At 37.3% G+C, this 17,682-nt stretch overlaps 1 protein-coding gene across 1 annotated transcript in view; it reads right to left on the bottom strand.

Moving 5' to 3' along the window:
- LOC150090449 (uncharacterized) overlaps positions 1-16,252 on the bottom strand; it is a 420,985-nt gene extending 404,733 nt beyond the window's left edge. Inside the window, exon 1 of the mRNA XM_090390317.1 lies at positions 16,205-16,252. Within this exon, the coding sequence (XP_090246443.1) occupies positions 16,205-16,231 (27 nt within the window). The 5' untranslated portion in view covers positions 16,232-16,252. The remainder of the gene's footprint in view (positions 1-16,204) is intronic.
- Positions 16,253-17,682: the final 1,430 nt, after the last annotated feature.

Below are 17,682 nucleotides of genomic sequence, written 5' to 3'. Positions count from 1 at the left end.
ACACCATCATCAATATCATTTATAAATACAGAAAACAACAATGGACCCAACACTGAACCCTGAGGAACTCCACTAATAACATTAGTCCACGTTGAGCAGTGTCCATTGATTACCACTCTCTGTCTTCTGCCACTCAACCATCCCTTTATCCATAGCAGCAATTTGCCTCCAATGCCACACTTCTCCAATTTGTGCAGCAGTCTTCCATGCGCAACAGTATCAAAAGCCTTTCTAAGATCCAAATATATAATATCAAAGTTATTCCCTGCATCCAGTTCTTTTGTGACTACATCATAGTATCCAATCAAATTGGTCAGACAAGACCTGCCCTTAACAAAACCATGCTGTGTCTGAGCTATAACTGAATTCTTGTCCAGATGATCCTGCAGTGCTTCTTTAACCAGTGCCTCCATTAATTTTCCTGGAACCGAAGTTAAACTAACAGGTCTATAATTACTTGTGTCAGCCTTTGATCCTCCTTTGTGAATTGGGGTTACATTTGCACATCTCCAGTCCATGGGTACCTCCCCTGAGTCCAATGAAGCTCTCATAATTATGGCTAGGGGTTTGCTTACTTCCTTTGCTGCCTCCTTTAATATAACTGGATAGATCCCATCCACCCCAGGTGCCTTTTTTATGTTTATCCTCAACAATTTCTCCTCCACTTTCCTCTCAGTTATTAGAAAATCATCTAGCTCACTGCCAATGTTTACTTCACCTACGACATTCCCCTTCCTGAATAACTCCTCATGTGTGAATGTAGATGCAAAATACTCATTTAGATTGTTAGCCACCTGAGCAGGATCCTAAACTGTTGAACCATCAACATCCAGTGGACCAATCTGATTCATCCCTTTCCTTCTTGAGTTTAAATAGGTAAAGAACTCTTTTCTGTTTTTCTTTGCGTCCTTTGCCAAGGATTTCTCATAATCTGCCTTTGCCTGCCTAATCTGCTTTGTGACTTGGTTACAGACCAACTTATATCTATCATAGGCTTCCATGTCACCCATTAATTTGTATGTATCCCATGCATTTTTCTTCTCTGCCATATGTCTCATTAGTTCATCTGACAACCATTTAGGCCTGAACCTTGAACAATATTTCTTGGTTGGTATGTAAAGCCTGGTAGCTTCCAAGATTAGTTCCTTGAATGCTTCCCATTTTGAATTTGCTGTTGGTAACATCATCAGTTGGTCCCACTGTATAGAATTTAAATACTGTCTCAGACCATCATAGTCGCCTTTACGAAAGCAAAAACCCTTCCCTTTGCCTCTGATGGTAGTTACCTCCTTGAGTAAATCCCACTTCAGCACACTGTGATCACTGCCACCCAGTGGTTCCTTTATCTGCAGATTCCTAATGCATGCAACAGGATCTAGAAAAGTTAGGCAGATGGGTTGAGAAGTGGCAACTGAAGTTTTAACATTGACAAATGCGAAGTACTATATATGGGTAGCAGTAACATACCAATTGTGTGGTACTCGGGGTAGTGGAGAATGAAAAAGACCTGGGGGTAACTGTCCAGTCAGATATGAAGTTCTCCAAGCAGTGTAGACAGACTGCCAGAGCAGCAATGGTGTTTTGTCAATGATATACAGGAATTTTGCTAGCAGGGATAAGGAGACAATTATCCCTTTGTATAAGGCAATGGTCAGGCCACACCTTGAGCACTGCATACAGGTCTTAAGGCCTCATTTTAGGAAGCTGCTGGAATGAGAACAGAGAAGGGTAATGAGACTGGAATGGCAAGGGGAACAAGGGGAAGCTCTTACCAAGGAAGGCTTAAGTTCTGCAAATTCTGCTTATACACTGAGTGAGGTGTATAAGGCTTTGAAAGATTTCAGCAAGCTGAATGCTGATGAGATTCTTTCTCTTGCTCAGATTACACACTTGATGGGGCATAAATTCAAATTGAGGAAAGACAGTTGCAGAATAAATGTGCAGAAATTTGCCCAAAATTAGCCAGCAAGTGGTTGATTGTTGCAAAAAGCTTCCATCTGTTTGTGGAAGTTGATAGAACAACTAGACAAACCTAGCTGTGAAAGTTAAAGAACAACTAAACAAACCTTCAGAGCAAATGCATAGGTGAAATGGGAAGTGTTATTTTTTTTTTTTCTTGGCTGATGCTGTATAAGCTTGCTTTCTTCCATCACATATGACACTACTAATGCTAATTTTTCAAAGTCTTCTTCTGTAAGCCCTTTTAACATTTTGGACTAAACCTTTCAGTTTTACACTTTTCAGTTTATAGAAGAGAAAAAAGTCACAAGAGGCTAGGTCTGGCAAGTAGGGTGCATGTTCACACAGAATTTAGTTGTTGGTTTAGGGATTTATTAGCCGCACCGGCAACTATGGCCATAGTGCACCATACGTATGGTAAGTATTAATTTTATTTCCTGTCAGATAGAGATAATTGCAAAAATTAGTACCAGCAAATTGGTTTTTAACTAGTTAAAGGAGGTGGCATACATTAATCATTTTTAGAAAGATAAAAATGCTTGAGACATTTGCTTTATTGCCTAAAAGTGAAATAAGTGTAAGAGGGTCTTCTGTTGTGGCTGGAGCAAAAAGATCCTGGTATTCTCTTGTATATTTTAGACATTCAACAAGGATATATTTTACTGAAAGTACTGCATTGCAGTGATGACACTCAGGGGGGGGGGGGGGATCTCCCCTCTTAATAGATAACTATGAGTGATATTTGTATGACCTATTCGTAGGCATGCTAATATTACCTCCTGTTGTCGAATTGAGTTTAAGTTGAAAACCATTGCTCAAGTTTTGGCTTGATACTCCGAAGTTTATTACTATACTGATTTTTCCATGAAAATTGCCACTGGTACATGCATTTTCTCTGGATTATTGATTTCTAGTCTTGATGTGGTACTTTCCAATTGTCGTTGGGTGGTAAGATGGCCAATTTTGCAGAATTGTCGGCTAATTCATTTCCTGGAATTCCCATATGTCCAGGGACACAGCACAGGTGTATGCTCTTCCCAAGTTCGAATAAAGTATGCAAAGAAGAGGTTATTTCCTTTAAGGCTGGGTGGGTGATATTCATGGGGTTTTTCAGGGCTTGAAGTGCACTTAAAGAGTCTGTAAAAATTATACTATTTTCAATATTGGAGGACTGTATGTGCTTCAGTGCAATCTGAATAGCCATTAATTCGGCAGAAAATATACTGAACTCATATGGCAATTCATAGGCCAATGTGATGTTCGGAAAAACTGCGGAAATTCCAAAGTGGGTCTCATTCTTTGATCCATCCGTATGTACTACAACGAAGTTGGGAAACTGATCCACTACTGCATGATACAGTTGCAAGAAATTTTCTTTATGCAATGTAGATTTATTCCATTGATGTAGGGATAAATCGCATGAAAGTGAAGTAAAGTCCCAAGGAGCACAGGAAATTGGAAGTGTATTTGCAACATTATTAAAAGATGGATTAAGTTCATCTGAAAGGTATTTTATTCGCATACCTAATGGTTGGTTAGCAGAAGAGCGATTTCAGTATAACATGCTATGCTGGTGGGTGAAAAGTATCTCCCAGTTTGGGTGTTCAGGCATAGATTTAATTTTATGTGCATAGCTTAATATAAGTTGTCTTCTGATTGAGAGAGGGGGTTCATGCGCTTCAGCATACAGGCTGTGTACTGGAGATGTGCAATATACTCCTATGGCAATGCATATTGCACTATGATGGATAGGGTCAAGCCAGCGAAGGACACTAGGCCTTGCTGAGCTATACACTGGTGCTCCATAGTCAAGCTTTGATCTTATTAAGACTCTGTATAATCGCAACATGGTAACTCAATCAGCTCCCCACTTAGTTGCTGAGAGAACCCGGATGATATTTAGCTTTTGTTGACTGGATGTTCTTAGTTTTTTTAAGATGCTCTAAAAAGGTAACTTTATGATCTAATGTGATTCCTAAGAACCGTATGCTGGGATGAACTGCTACTGGTTGGCCATTCAGTTGTAGTTTCGGATGTGGGTGAAGTTTACGTTGGCAGCAAAAATGGATGCACAACGTTTTATGCGGACAGAGTTGAAATCCATTAGTTTGTGTCCATGAACTGATCTTATTTACTGATACTTGCAATTGTCTCTCAACAGTATTCATGTTTTTCGCAGGACATGAAATGCTAAGGTCATCTACAAACAGTGCTGTATCAATAGTGTTTGGAATCTGTTCGGCAATGATGTTTATTGCAATTATGAAAAAGTGTAGCATGAGTACAGAGCCTTGGGGGACTCCTTTTTGTAAGAAGACCTGGGATAATGAAGTTTTAAAACGAACCTGAAATGAGTGTTTGTACAGGAAGTTCTGAATGAAAATCGGGAGATGACCCCGAAGCCCATGGTGGTATAATTCATGGAGTAATTCCATACTTCCACGTGGAATCGTAAGGTTTATTTATATCAAAACACACCATGACATGATGTTCCGATCTACGGAATGCATTTCGGATGGAATTCTCAAGTCTTACTACGATATCTAGTGTTGATCTGTTTTTTCGGATACCATATTGTGCAGAATGTAGGAGATTAAAGTTTTCTAGGTACCATATCAGTCGACGGTTTATCTTTTCAAGAATTTTGCAGAGGTAACTGATCAAGGCAATGGGTCTCCAGCTAGTGAGGTTTGTCGGGTCTTTTCCTGGTTTAAGGAAGGCAAGGACTGTAGCATGGTGCCATTTTTTAGGGAATGTATCTTCTAGGTAAAATCTATTGAACAGATCAACAAGTGACAGCAATGATTCAGTACTTAGTTCCTGTATCATCGAGTAGTGAATATTATCTGGTCCTACAGCATTGCGTCTACATGTTGATAGAGCTCTATGCAGTTCGTGGAGAGTAAATGGTAGGTTGTATTGTTCATTCGGTTTAGACGAAAAGTTTAATTTTTGTTTATCTGTATTTGTTTTAAAATCTTCTGAAGGCTGTGTAACTTTCTGTTGTTGACGCTTTGGCTAAAGTTTCCCCTAAGATGTTGGCAATTTGGGCATGGTCAGAAATATTCTGTCCCCCCCCCCCCATTCCATGATAGGAATGGGAATCGTCTGGTGTTTACAACTCATTTTTCTGATTATTTTCCAAATTTTATTTGTAGGGGTGTCTTGGTTGATGGTCGAGGTAAAGCGGATCCAAGTTGTCTTTTTATTACAGTGTCTAACATACCTTGCTCTTGCTCTGGCGCGTTTATACTGGATAAGATTTTCTGTAGTTGGACTGTGACGAAAGGAATTCCACGCTTTATTTTGTTCTTTTTTTGCTGCCCGGCATTCATTACTCCACCAGATTTTTAGGTGTATCGGCAATTTTGAAGAGGATTTTGGTATTGTTTTTTCTGCTGCATGTAATATTGTTTTTGTGACATGTTCAACTGCTTCATCAGGTGTGGATTCTTTGATTATTTTTATGTCAAATTTAGCTAGTTTTTTATACTTCTGCCAATTTTCTTTATCAGTGAGCCACTGCGGAATTTTAGTAGGATAATAAGAGGGCTTATTCAGTAATTCAATTAGTATGGGAAAATGATCACTATGAAGTGGATCATTATTTATTGACCCCTTTAGAGAAGGATATAGGGCTGCCGAACAGATAGACAAATCTATTGCAGTATTAGTTCCAGAAGGAAGGTGAATATATGTAGGTAACCCATCATTTAGAAGGAGAAGGTTGTTATCGTTTAAATATTTTTCAATTTGTTTTCCTCTTTGGTGAATGTTATTGTTGCTCCACAGTGAGTGATGACCATTTAAATCTCCCAGAATGAGGAAAGGTGTGGGGAGTTGAGCTATGAGATTATCTAGATCATTTTGATGAAAGTTATAGATAGGCGGAATGTACAAAGAGCAAATTGTAATGTGGATATCAGCAGTTACACGGACTGCTGCTGCCTCAAGGGAAGAGTTTAGTAAAATATTCCTAGCAGGAATGTGTGGGTTGACTAAAACAGCAACACCACCATGTGCAGTATTTTGATGGGTTCTGTCTTTTCTGAAGGTATTATACTGAGACAATTTTGGTGTAGCTTGAGGTTTTAAATATATCTCTTGAAGACACAGACATATTGGCATATATTTAGAGGTAAGATCATAAACATCATCAATATTGGCACGGAAACCACGACAATTCCACTGAATTATTTTGTTCATTATTTGGTTCTTGTTAGGCTTTCAGAACGTTTTCATGTTGTTGAAGTTCTCTGATTTTCACTCTTGTTTTTATCTTTTTTTGGAAAGTAAGGCCGATTACATGTGTCCATGTCCTCTTCGACAAAAATTTCTAGGACACCATCTTCTGCAGATTTTTCATTAATATTAATTTCTTCTTGATGTCTGAGAGTTTTGATTGGTTTTTCTTTGCATTCTTGGTCCGGGGAATGTAGTTTTTCGTGTGGTATGGATATTGGTTATTGACTCCTTGAGTTTGGGCTGCACTGTACAGGGTTTTGACATAATTTGAGAAAGACCCTTTTGGAGGTACTGATAATTCAGTTTGCGTTGCTGTTGACTGATATTTTTTTATAATTTGGGCGTACGTAGGTCTGTTTGGATGGGTTGGTGGTGAGATGATCCGCTTTGCCTCTTGATAGGAAACATTGTTTGTTTTATATTTCTGAATAAGTCTTTCGTTTTTCCAGCATTCACATGTTTTGGCACAGGCATTGACCGTCTTTTAGTGTCTATGTCATACTAGAACAGCCAACTTTCATCACAAATAATTACAGTACTCAGAAAATCTGGATCTTCAATGTTTTTCAAAACATCTTCATAAACTTGGAGTCTTCTCATTCTTTGATCTTCATTCAGGGTTTTTGGCATCACCTTGGCACAAACTTTTCTCATGCCTAAATTTTCAGTTAAAATTTGTGTTTCTTTATCCATATTGAGTTCTGATGCAACCATTCTAATGCTTAAATGATGATCACTTGTAATCAACATCCTTACCTAATCCACATTTTCAACAGTCCTTGTGGATACTGGACAGCCTGGTTATTCATCTTCCACATTCTCTCTTCCTTCTAAAAATATTTTGTGCCATTCAAGCACACAAGCTCTTGACACAGAATTCTCTCCATAAACTTGACATAACTCATAACTTTCAGTTGGTGTTTTCTTTAGTTTTGTTAAAAATTTGAGGTTCTTCTGTCTGTCATTTTTTCAGCAAACTGCAGAAGCACAGGATAATGAAACCTGTCTCACTACAAAACAAATGAGCATGTTGGAATGTTATTTGGCAGACAACTATGGCAAGCTACAAAGTCAACTTCTGTACCTTTGTTTTGTAGGCAGTGCTTGGTGTGTAGAGTATCAAATAACGAGACTGCACATGCAGTCTCGTTATTTAATAGTCACATCTTGTATGTAGTATAAATACCCTGATTAAGGTACTAAACTACATTATTAATTAATGTTGAGACTGAGAATAGGGATAACAGTTGTAACCTGGCATCTGTATTTGCTGTCATTAACAAGCTTTACAAGGTCAATACACATCTTAAGTTAGCAGCACTTGACCTGGGATTAAAAAGTGGTCTGAGATTTTGAGCTAAAATTTTATAAGTTGGAGTCTGGGATTAGATTGAGAGGAAAGTGGGAGGGGGGGTGATGTGCATCAAGAACTTATTTCGCCTGTGAACATTTTTGTGGTTCTGTAGTACTCTGCAAACATATAAGGTTAATTGTAGCTGCTTTTTGTTTGTTGAACAATGCCCTTGCCTGAGAATACTGGATCCTGTCTTCGGCAGTGTCCGAGGAATTCTATATCTTGTGGAGTATCTCTTACATCCAGAATTTTTCTCTAAGCTTGATGCTGCAAGCCATCTAGTCAGTATGCCAACAGCTAGATCCAGATAACAGGTTTACAGAACATTCCTTGATGCAGCAAGGTGCATTCTGAGGAATGCATTTTGCTGCATCAAGGCACTTTGCTGGATCTAAGTACTTGGGTGAGATGACTACTCTTTTTTCAATTTGAAGTTATCTAACAAATTCAGGGGAACTTATAAAGGAGAGAGGTGACAGGACTATGCAGTAGTCTGAAAAAATATATATTTCAGAAAAGTGTTCTATATGACATGATTCAGAGGAAAGGATAAGATCAAGTCAGTTTGCACCCTTGTTGAGTTTTCATTTATGATTCTAATATTTTCAAGGGCAAAGTTAGGAGCCTTCTGTAGGTTTGCAAGCAAGAATGGCAGGTTAAAATCTCAAGAAATCAGGTGAACAGCTGTTGCATGGAGATCACTGGATAGCCAACTAGAGAATCATATATGATCTCAGCAGCAGAGAAAGGAGATGTGTGTGTGTGTGTGTGTGTGTGTGTGTGTGTGTGTGTGTGTGTGTGTGTGTGTGTGTGTGTGTGTGTGTGTGTGTGTATATATATATATATATATATATTGCTGCAATATCAATCAAGTGGTTCTGTATTGAATTGTTACAGTGTTGCTATATAGAGGAAGTTCACTCAGAATGATATGAATAAATTCCAGTATGTTCTCTTATCTTTGTTCTAAACCACAAGAGAAAGGTCTGGGAGATGTGGAATACCAAAATGCATTGTCCTATAATAATTGTAATCCATAACTATTCTAAATTTATTCTTTATACATTGTGTAAAATATTTCTGTATATAAATTCATTACAAATAGAGACGTGCACTTTCTCCATAGCTATACACTTCTAAGTTTAACACAGCCTCAAGCACATACCTTAGAAATTCAGTCTTAAATATAATCTGGGAACTTAATGTTTTGTGGTTACAAATAGAATATGAAAAGTGACATGCATTACTTTAAATCACTTATAAAAACTGTTTGTATCTTTATATGGGTATTACTGCAGACAGTCTATATTATTTAAATATGGCTGGCAACTTATGACAAACAAGAGAAGATAAAAATTCAAATTTATGATGCAATAACTTGCAATATATTTGTACAAATCATTACAGACTTTATATGCAAAATACACAGTGTTAATTCAAGCTCAAGTTAACATGTACACTATTTTGTGTAAGTAAATGTATGCCAACACCTTCCCAACATTACTTCCTTCCTTATCCAGATTTTAAATGGGCAACTTCCTTTTTCATGGAAAAAGAATTGACAAACTGAGCAGTAATAAAACAAGTTATATCAGCATTAAAAGAGAATACATATTTCATAGTGTAGGAAACCCTTAAACAGGAAATGTATTGGTAAACAAATTATTTTAAGCTGTAAATCTATTCTACAGTGACCTTAGAGAAAATTTATATTAACTCTGAAGAGAAAAATTTTTGTATCCATGAACATGAAGAAAAGAACAGAAATATGAGATTAATGTCAAATATAAAATATCAAAAGTATACAAACAGTTTCATGTCTGCAATGTGATAGAGCATAAAGAAATGACCAACAAAGGAATGTATGACTCAAGAAAACAACAGATGAAATTTCCAGGTTCTCATTCTTCTGAAGTAAAAGTTAATACTCTAAAAATTATTATTATTAGCCATATGATGCAAGGAAGCCTGAGGCTTATGCTGCACCAGCCAAAAAAAAATTACAAATGAGTTATTCTGAGAGAAAGAGAGAAGTAGAAAGGAAGAGCCAAGAATTATGATATCCAGCTCAGAAACAAATAAATCAGAATAAAATATATTATTAAAAAAAAAAAACTGACTTAAAATACAGTGACCATAAGAAAAAAAAAAAAAAAAATACAATAAAGTGTTACATTCTGTTTGTTAAAACCTGTGTAAATAAAGCAATGTATAAAACATTAAGGGAGTGATTTATAAAACAGCATAATTCTGCAAAAAAAAGGTGACACAAGTAACTATAGAATTGTTAGTTTAACTTGTGTTCCTGGGAAAATAACGGAATCAGTGGTTAAAGAAGCATTGCAGGATCGTCTAGACAAGACTGCAATAATAGTTAAGACACAGCATGGGTTTGTTAAAGGGAGGTCTTGTCTGACCAATTAGACTGGATACTATGATGTGGTCACAAAGGAACTAAATTCCAGAAATAATTTTGATATCATATACTTGATTTCAGGAAAGCTTTTGATACTGTTGCACGTGGAAGACTGCTGTACAAATTGGAGAGGTATAATACTGATAGAGGTATATCAGGTTTAATGTCCAAGTTTGCAGATGATACAAAGGTTGGCAGGATTGTTAACGACAGTAAAGACAGTATGCTACTCCAATTAGATCTAGATAAGTTGGGCAAATGGGCTGAGGCAACTGAAATTTAACATTGACAAATGCAAAGTACTGCATATGGGTAGCAATAACCGAAGAGAAACATACCAACTGTGTGGTACTACATTCAGGGAAGTGAAAAGTGAAAAAGACCTAGAAGTAATTGTGCAGTCGAATATGAAGTTCGCTGATCAATGCAGATGGGCTACCAGGGCAGGTCATGGAGTCTGGTCAATGATATATAGGAATTTTGCTAGCAGGGATAGGGAAGTGATTATCCCATTATACAAGGCAATGGTCAGGCCACACCTGGAGTACTTGTGTACAGGTCTGGAGGCCTCATTTTAGGAAGGATGCAGAGTTGCTAGAATGAGTACAAAAAAGGGCAACAATATTGGTGAGGGGGACAAAGGGGTGCTCTCACCAAGAAAGGCTTAAGTTCTGCAAATTGTAGTGCCTGGCGAGTAGGCACGTGCGAGGTGGTCTGATTGAGGTTTACAAGGTCTCGAATGGCTTGAACAAGTTGAATGCTGATGGGATTCTTTCTCTTGCTCAGATTAAGAACCTGAGGGGGCACAGATTTAAATTGAGGAAATACAGTTAGCATTATTAGTAGAGGCATATGATGCAAGAAAGCAAGCTTATGCAGCATCAGACAAAAAAAAAAAAAAAACACTACCATTTCACCCCTCCATTCGTTCCAAATGCCTGTCCAGCTCAGCCTTAAATTTATTTAAGTTATTATCTTCCACAACAAAAGATGGAAGCCTGTTCCACCAATCCACTACACGCTGGCTAAAGCAAGTTGTAGAATAGATGTGTGGAAATTTGCCTTTAACCAGCGGGTGGTTGGTTGGTGGAACAGACTTCCATCCCTTGTGGTGGAGGTTGATAGCCTAAATAAGTTTAAGGCTGAGCTGGACAGGCATTTGGAACCAATGGAGGGGTGAAATGGGAGGTTTTTTTTTTTGGCTGATGCTGCCAAAAAAAAAAAAAAGCTTGATTTCTTTCGTCATATGCCTCTACTAATGCTACATTCCACTTTCTTCAGTATAAATCAGAAAATTCAGCATAATTATTTACAATTCTTCAGCAAAATTAATCATAATGGGAAGCATTCAGGAAAATAATCATAGAAGCTACTGGACTTTACATACCAACTAATAAATACTGTTCAGGGTTTAATTGATGTCAGATGAATTACAGACTGATTCCTTGCAACACATGCCTCTACTAATGCTAAGCAGAGACATATGATGCAAGAAAGCAAGCTTATACAGCATCAGCCAAAATAAATAAATAAAAAAAACTTCCCATTTCACTCATCCATTCACTCCAAAACTTTGTCCAATTCTTGCTTGAATTTATTTAGGTTATCAACTTCCACGGTGACACACAGAAGTTTGTTCCAGCAATCAACCACCTGCTAGCTAAAGGCAAATTTCTGCACATCAATTCTACAACTATCTTAACTCAATTTAAATATATGCTCCCTCAAGTGCTTAAACGGAGCAAGAGGAAGAATCCCATCAGCAATGCACTTGCTCAAACCATTCAAGGCCTTATACACCTCAATTAGATCACCCTACAGCTGCCTAGTCTCCAGACCCACCAATTAGCGAAAATTAAACCTTACTTGGTATAAGTAACCCTTTGTTCCCCTCACCAATCTCACTGCCCTTCTCTGAACTCATTCCAGCAGCTCCTTCCTAAAATGAGGCCTCCAAACCTGTATGCAGCACTCAAGGTGTGGCCTGATCATTGCCTTATACAAGGAGATAATCACTTCCTCATCCCTGCTAACAAAATTAATGTGTATAATTGAGAAGACCCCATGAGAAGCCCTAGCAGCCTGTCTGCATTGATCAGAAAACTTCATATCTGCCTGCACAATTACCCACCAGGTCTTTATTATTCTCCACTACCCGAGTGTAATACTGCACAGTTGGTATGATTCTGTGGGTCTCAGCTACCCATATGCAGTACCTTGCATTTGTCAATGTTAAACTTGAGTTTCCACCTTTCAGCCCATCTTCCCAACTTTTCTAGAGCCTGTTTCACTAGTGTACTGTTATTAACAACCCTGCCAACATTCGTATCGTCTGCAACCTTGGGCATTAAACCTGACATACCTTCATCAATATCAATGATAAACACAAAAAACAAAAATGGATCCAACACCAAACCCCAGGGACTCCACTAATAACATTAGACCATAAAGACTGTGTTCATTGATTACAACTCTCTCTAATTTTTCCATTAAACCATCCATTTATCCACAGCACCAACTTGTTCTTAATATAATATTGCTGCAATTTGAACAGCCATCTTCCATATCTGCCTGGGTATGCACCAGGTGTTTTGTTGTGAAGATGTAGACTTCTGTAGCTGCTGCAAAAGGATGTTTCCTTGAAATTTTATCGTACTTTTGATTAATTAACATATTAATTTGTGTTTTACAAATAGATTAAATAACCTTAGTAGCATTTGTTAGCTTATTTTTTTAAATTTAGCTAGTGATTTTGGAAGTTACAACTCGCTACTCATACCACTATTGTGCCAGTGTTTTGGCGGGAATGTCTTAGCATGACCGGTAGCTCAGAAGAATAGTATTATCATCAACAAAGGCACATGATGCAAGAAAACAAACTTATATAGCATCAGCCAAAAAAAAAAAAAAAAACCACACACCCTCTCATTTCACCCATCCACTCGCTCCAAATGTTTGTCTAGTTCTGCTTTGAATCTATTTAAGCTATCAACTTCTACAATGACAGATGGAAGTTTGTTCCAGCAATCAACCACCCCGTGGCTAAAGGCAAACTTTTGCACATCTATCATACAACTGTCTTTCCTCAATTTGAATTTATGCCCTCTCAGGGGATTATTCTGAGCAAGAGGAAAAATCCCATCAGCATTGAGTATACTCAAATCATTCAAGGCTTTATACACTTCAATCAGATCATCTCTCAGGTGCCTAGTCTCCAGACATTGTAATTTGCAAAACTTAAGCCTTTCTTCATAACAGCAACCCTTTGTTCCATTCACTAATTTTGTTGCCCTTCTCTGCACTCGTTCGAACAGCTCTACATCCTTCTTAAAATGAGGCCTCCAGACCAGTATACAGTACTCAAGGTGTGGCCTGACCATTGCCTTATACAAAGGGATAATCACCTTATCCCTGCTAGAAAAATTCATGTATATTATTGACAAAACACCATGAGCTACTCTGGCAGACCGTCTGCACTGCTCGGAAAACTTCATATCTGTCTGCACAATTAACCCCAGGTCCTTTTCACTCTCTACCACTGTCAGTGGAGTACTACACAATTGATACGTTACTCTGGGGTTACTGTTTTCCATATGCAGTACTTCACATTTGTCAATGTTAAACTTCAGTTGCCACCTCTCAGCCCATGTGCTTAACATTTCTTGATCCTGTTGCAGCAGCTTGCTGTCATTAACAACCCTGCCAACCTTCATATCGTCTGCACACTTGTACATTAAGCCTGATATACCATCATCAATGTCATTAATAAATACAGAAAACAACAATGGACCCAACACTGAACCATGGAGGACTCCATTAATAACATTAGTCCATGAAGAGCAGTGTCATTGATTACCACTTTCTGTCTTCTCCCACTCAACCATCCTTTTATCCACAGTAGCAATTTGCCTCAAATGCCACACTGCTCCAATTTGTGCAGCAGTCTTCCATGTGGAACAGTACAAAAGCCTTTCTAAGATCCAAATATATGATATCAAAATTATCTTTGCATCCAGGGGCATGTTATACCCTCATGGGCCTAAAGTAAAATGGAATTTGGGGGCCCCATATAAAGAAAAAAACTAATAAAGAACATTTTCAATTTCATTTTATTGTGACAACAAAACAAATTATATGACATAAGGACAAATATCTAATCAGAAGAATAATTCAGAAATAATACATACACTTAAACTAATAAGTATTTTTATACTACTTTATATGGACTTTGTGCTTTTCGGGCTGAGAAATTGTATATCAGTTCATTATAATCAATCCTGTTTGTGATATCATTCTCAGTACAAAATCTTGGCCAAATTACTTAATTTTTCTTATGTCCAAGTGAATTTCTAATACAATTCTTAACTACTTTTAAGCACAGAGATGATCGTTCTGCTGATGCGTTCAAAATAGGAATTGACAAAAATATTTTTAAAATTATGTTCACATTAAGAAAAGTTGATATTAATCCTCCTTGAATTGCTTCATACATTAAAGAAGGTGAATATAAATTTTCATATTTTGAAAAATGTATAAAATGCGTTAATTCTTTAAAAACATTAGCATTATTGTCACCTGAATAAGTATTTATTAAATTACAGTAGCAGACAAAAAAAAAAAAAACTGCATCACTTGTGAATTTTGCAAATAATGTGTTTGCCTGCATTGTGGGGTTGCAGAAATGTTCGAAATCCATTTGTTAGGTGGGATATATATCTCTGTGAATGAAATCAATAAAAAGATTCCACCTGATATACTTAATTGCCATAAATATCTTCTCAAAAGGTAAAATGCATAATTAATGGAAATATGAGAAAACATGAAAATGGCAATCATGACAACCAAACATACATTTTATTGTATTTACGGGTACAAACTGAAATGACAAGTTAATGTAATAGTAATGTACTGTAAATCAAGCAAAATAAGTCCTCAATATTTTGTTGTTCCTCCTCGAACTGCAATTACAGCCTTACAATGATTGGCATAGAGTTAATCAACTTCTGCATAATACGGGTGTCCAATTTCATGGTACTACACCCTTACAATGCTCTCCTGCAGCTGAATCTTACTTGTTGGCTTCTCTGAGCAATTTCAGATGACATTATGTACCAACAATTTTAAATAGGGTTCAAATCTGCACTGTTGCCAGGACAGTCCAACACTGTAATGCCAGCATTTCGGAGGTATGACTGCACCTTAAGGGAGAAAAAACAAGGGAAAATATTGGTGTATGTTTTAAGCCTTGTGAGAAAAGAAGACAAAATTCATATTATATCTAAATAGCATAAAACTCACCAATTTTGCTGTGTGGCAAGGTGCTGAGTCCTGTTGAAAAATGCAGTTTTGGACGTCTGTGTGGTGATCCTAATAACGGATTTCAGGCACTCCTCCAAGATAGCAGTGTAGGTTTCTGCATTCACCATTCCATTAATAACTTAATTTGCCCCACCCCATTGCTTGTTATGCATCCCCAGACTATCTGACCAGCGGGGAACTTACAGTCTGTGTTATGCAGTCAGGATGGTATGCCTCCAATTTTCGTCTCTCACATATCGCTTCCCATCCAAGCCATGCAGGTTGAAATTTGTCTGCGCTGGTAGCACAGTGGTATCGTCACTGTCCACCTCACCCCAGGTGGAAAAGACCCGGGTTTGAATCCCATCGATGACACGAGGAACTTTGAATACTTCCCATTTTGAATTTGCTGTTAGTAACATGATCAGTTCGTCCCACCGTATAGAATTTAAATACTTGTCTCAGACCTCCGTAGTCGCCTGAAAGCAAAAACCCTTCTTTCTTTCTTTCTTTCTTTCTTTTCCATGCTATTAGTTTATTAATTCATTTAACCTCATACTATTACATATCATCATCGATGTCAGAAGCGAATCTACAAATTTTATCGCCCCAACCATTTCTCATTAACGAACATACCAAACCCAACCGTCGAGTCCCTTCTCTGCAAGCAAGTCCATTGATATGGCAGTTTCGCCACTGCTCAATGATCAGCAAGAAACAATGACTGCGATTCAGAGTCGATTAATACAAGCAAGACATGCATATATATGTACACCGTAAACTTATTTGCTGTGTAAATACCATGACAATAAAACGAAGACATAAAAGCCTTCTTTGACGAACTTTAAAAAAAAGTTCGAGATGCTTACAACTATGTGTACTTCTCCACGTGATATCAATGAAATAAAATGCGGGATAAGACGGGACCTTACCTCATCTGTGAGAAGATGTATTGCCATTTCACTCTTTTCTTGACTCTTTCAACATATACATATCTGACAGCGGTTTATTTCGGTTTGTTTAAAATATAGAGCAAACACCACATTATCTTTTTCATCTGAACCACGAGTGAAACACCAAAGTGTACAGAGTGACATCCAGTGTTCAGAATTGATAGCTCTTTTAAATATATATATATATATAATATAATGAGAGAGAGAGAGAGAGACTAATTCAAAAAAAATAAATTAATAATAATTAGCCTATCGTGGACAGGCGAACATCATCTCCCAAAGATTGAAACACGTTCTTTGCATGTTATGCTTCTGCAAACAGGGCAATTTCATGCCGTTCTCTCCCCCCCCCCACAAGAGTACAGTTCCGAATTCATGGTTACATTTAATAACCATGAATTCGGAACTGTACTCTTCTGCATATAATGCAACTAAATTTAAGAATAGAGTGATGAGACTTCAGCTCTTTAGTGAGGTTCTTTCGTTAAAGAATAAAAGACGTCAAATAGTTTTTTTTTTTTTTTTTTTTGTTCGAACAGCTCTAGATCCTGCTTAAAATGAGGCCTCCAGACCTGTATACAGTACCTTGAGTACTGTATACAGAACAATTATAATTTTATTTAGAAATTACATGAAATGAAATTTATGGGTCACATATGCGTTTCGTAAGTGAAACTCAACCCCCCCCCCAATTTTATTAGATACAGAACAAATGTGGCAGCCGAACACATTATCATTGACATGTTTGGATTAAACACTTATGAACGCTGACATTCTGACATCAATTTTAGAAGTAAAATACCTTACATAGATAAATCTTTATGTTAAAAAAATAAAAAATCTGATTTCACCCTCTGTTCCTAAAAAAACACAAGTACAGTGTATACCGAGTCACCATCTGTACAAAAAAAAAAAAAAAAAAAAATGTTTCTTAGGTTATTTTATATGGTCCATTTGTGATTGACACTACCCTATTTAAAATAACTTTTATTAAAAAATATATATATTCGCGATCCGCGCTCACTAGGCATTCTACGTCGGGAGAGTATTACTAATTAGTGCAAGGAAGCCACATGCTTCTATGCAGCAATCCCCCACTACACAAAAAAGAGAGGGGGAGAGGGATAAGAAACAACTAACTATACACTTCCCTCCTCGCAAAGGTAGCTATCCAGTAGTCACCTTCGCGAGGAGGTATATTTATATAGGTTAGTTTATTTGCTATAGGTTAATACAAATTTGTATGTTCAATGCAGTAGTAGTAGTGGCATGTGATGCAAGAAAGCAAGTGTATGAGCTTATGCAGCATCAGCCAAAATAAAATAAAAAAAAAAAAAATCACACCATTCCCTCCAAATGCCTGTCCAGTTCCTCCTTCAATTTATTTAACCTATCAACTTCCACAACGACACGTGGAAGTTTGTTCCAGCAATTAACCACCTGCTGACTAAAGCAAA

The sequence above is a fragment of the Mastigoproctus giganteus genome, chromosome 2 (genome assembly GCF_048544385.1).
Source record: "Mastigoproctus giganteus isolate SK-2022 chromosome 2, ASM4854438v1, whole genome shotgun sequence".
Taxonomy (NCBI): domain Eukaryota; kingdom Metazoa; phylum Arthropoda; class Arachnida; order Uropygi; family Thelyphonidae; genus Mastigoproctus; species Mastigoproctus giganteus.
Note: the sequence above shows the minus strand (reverse complement) of the source record. Positions and strands in the feature narration are given on the sequence as shown.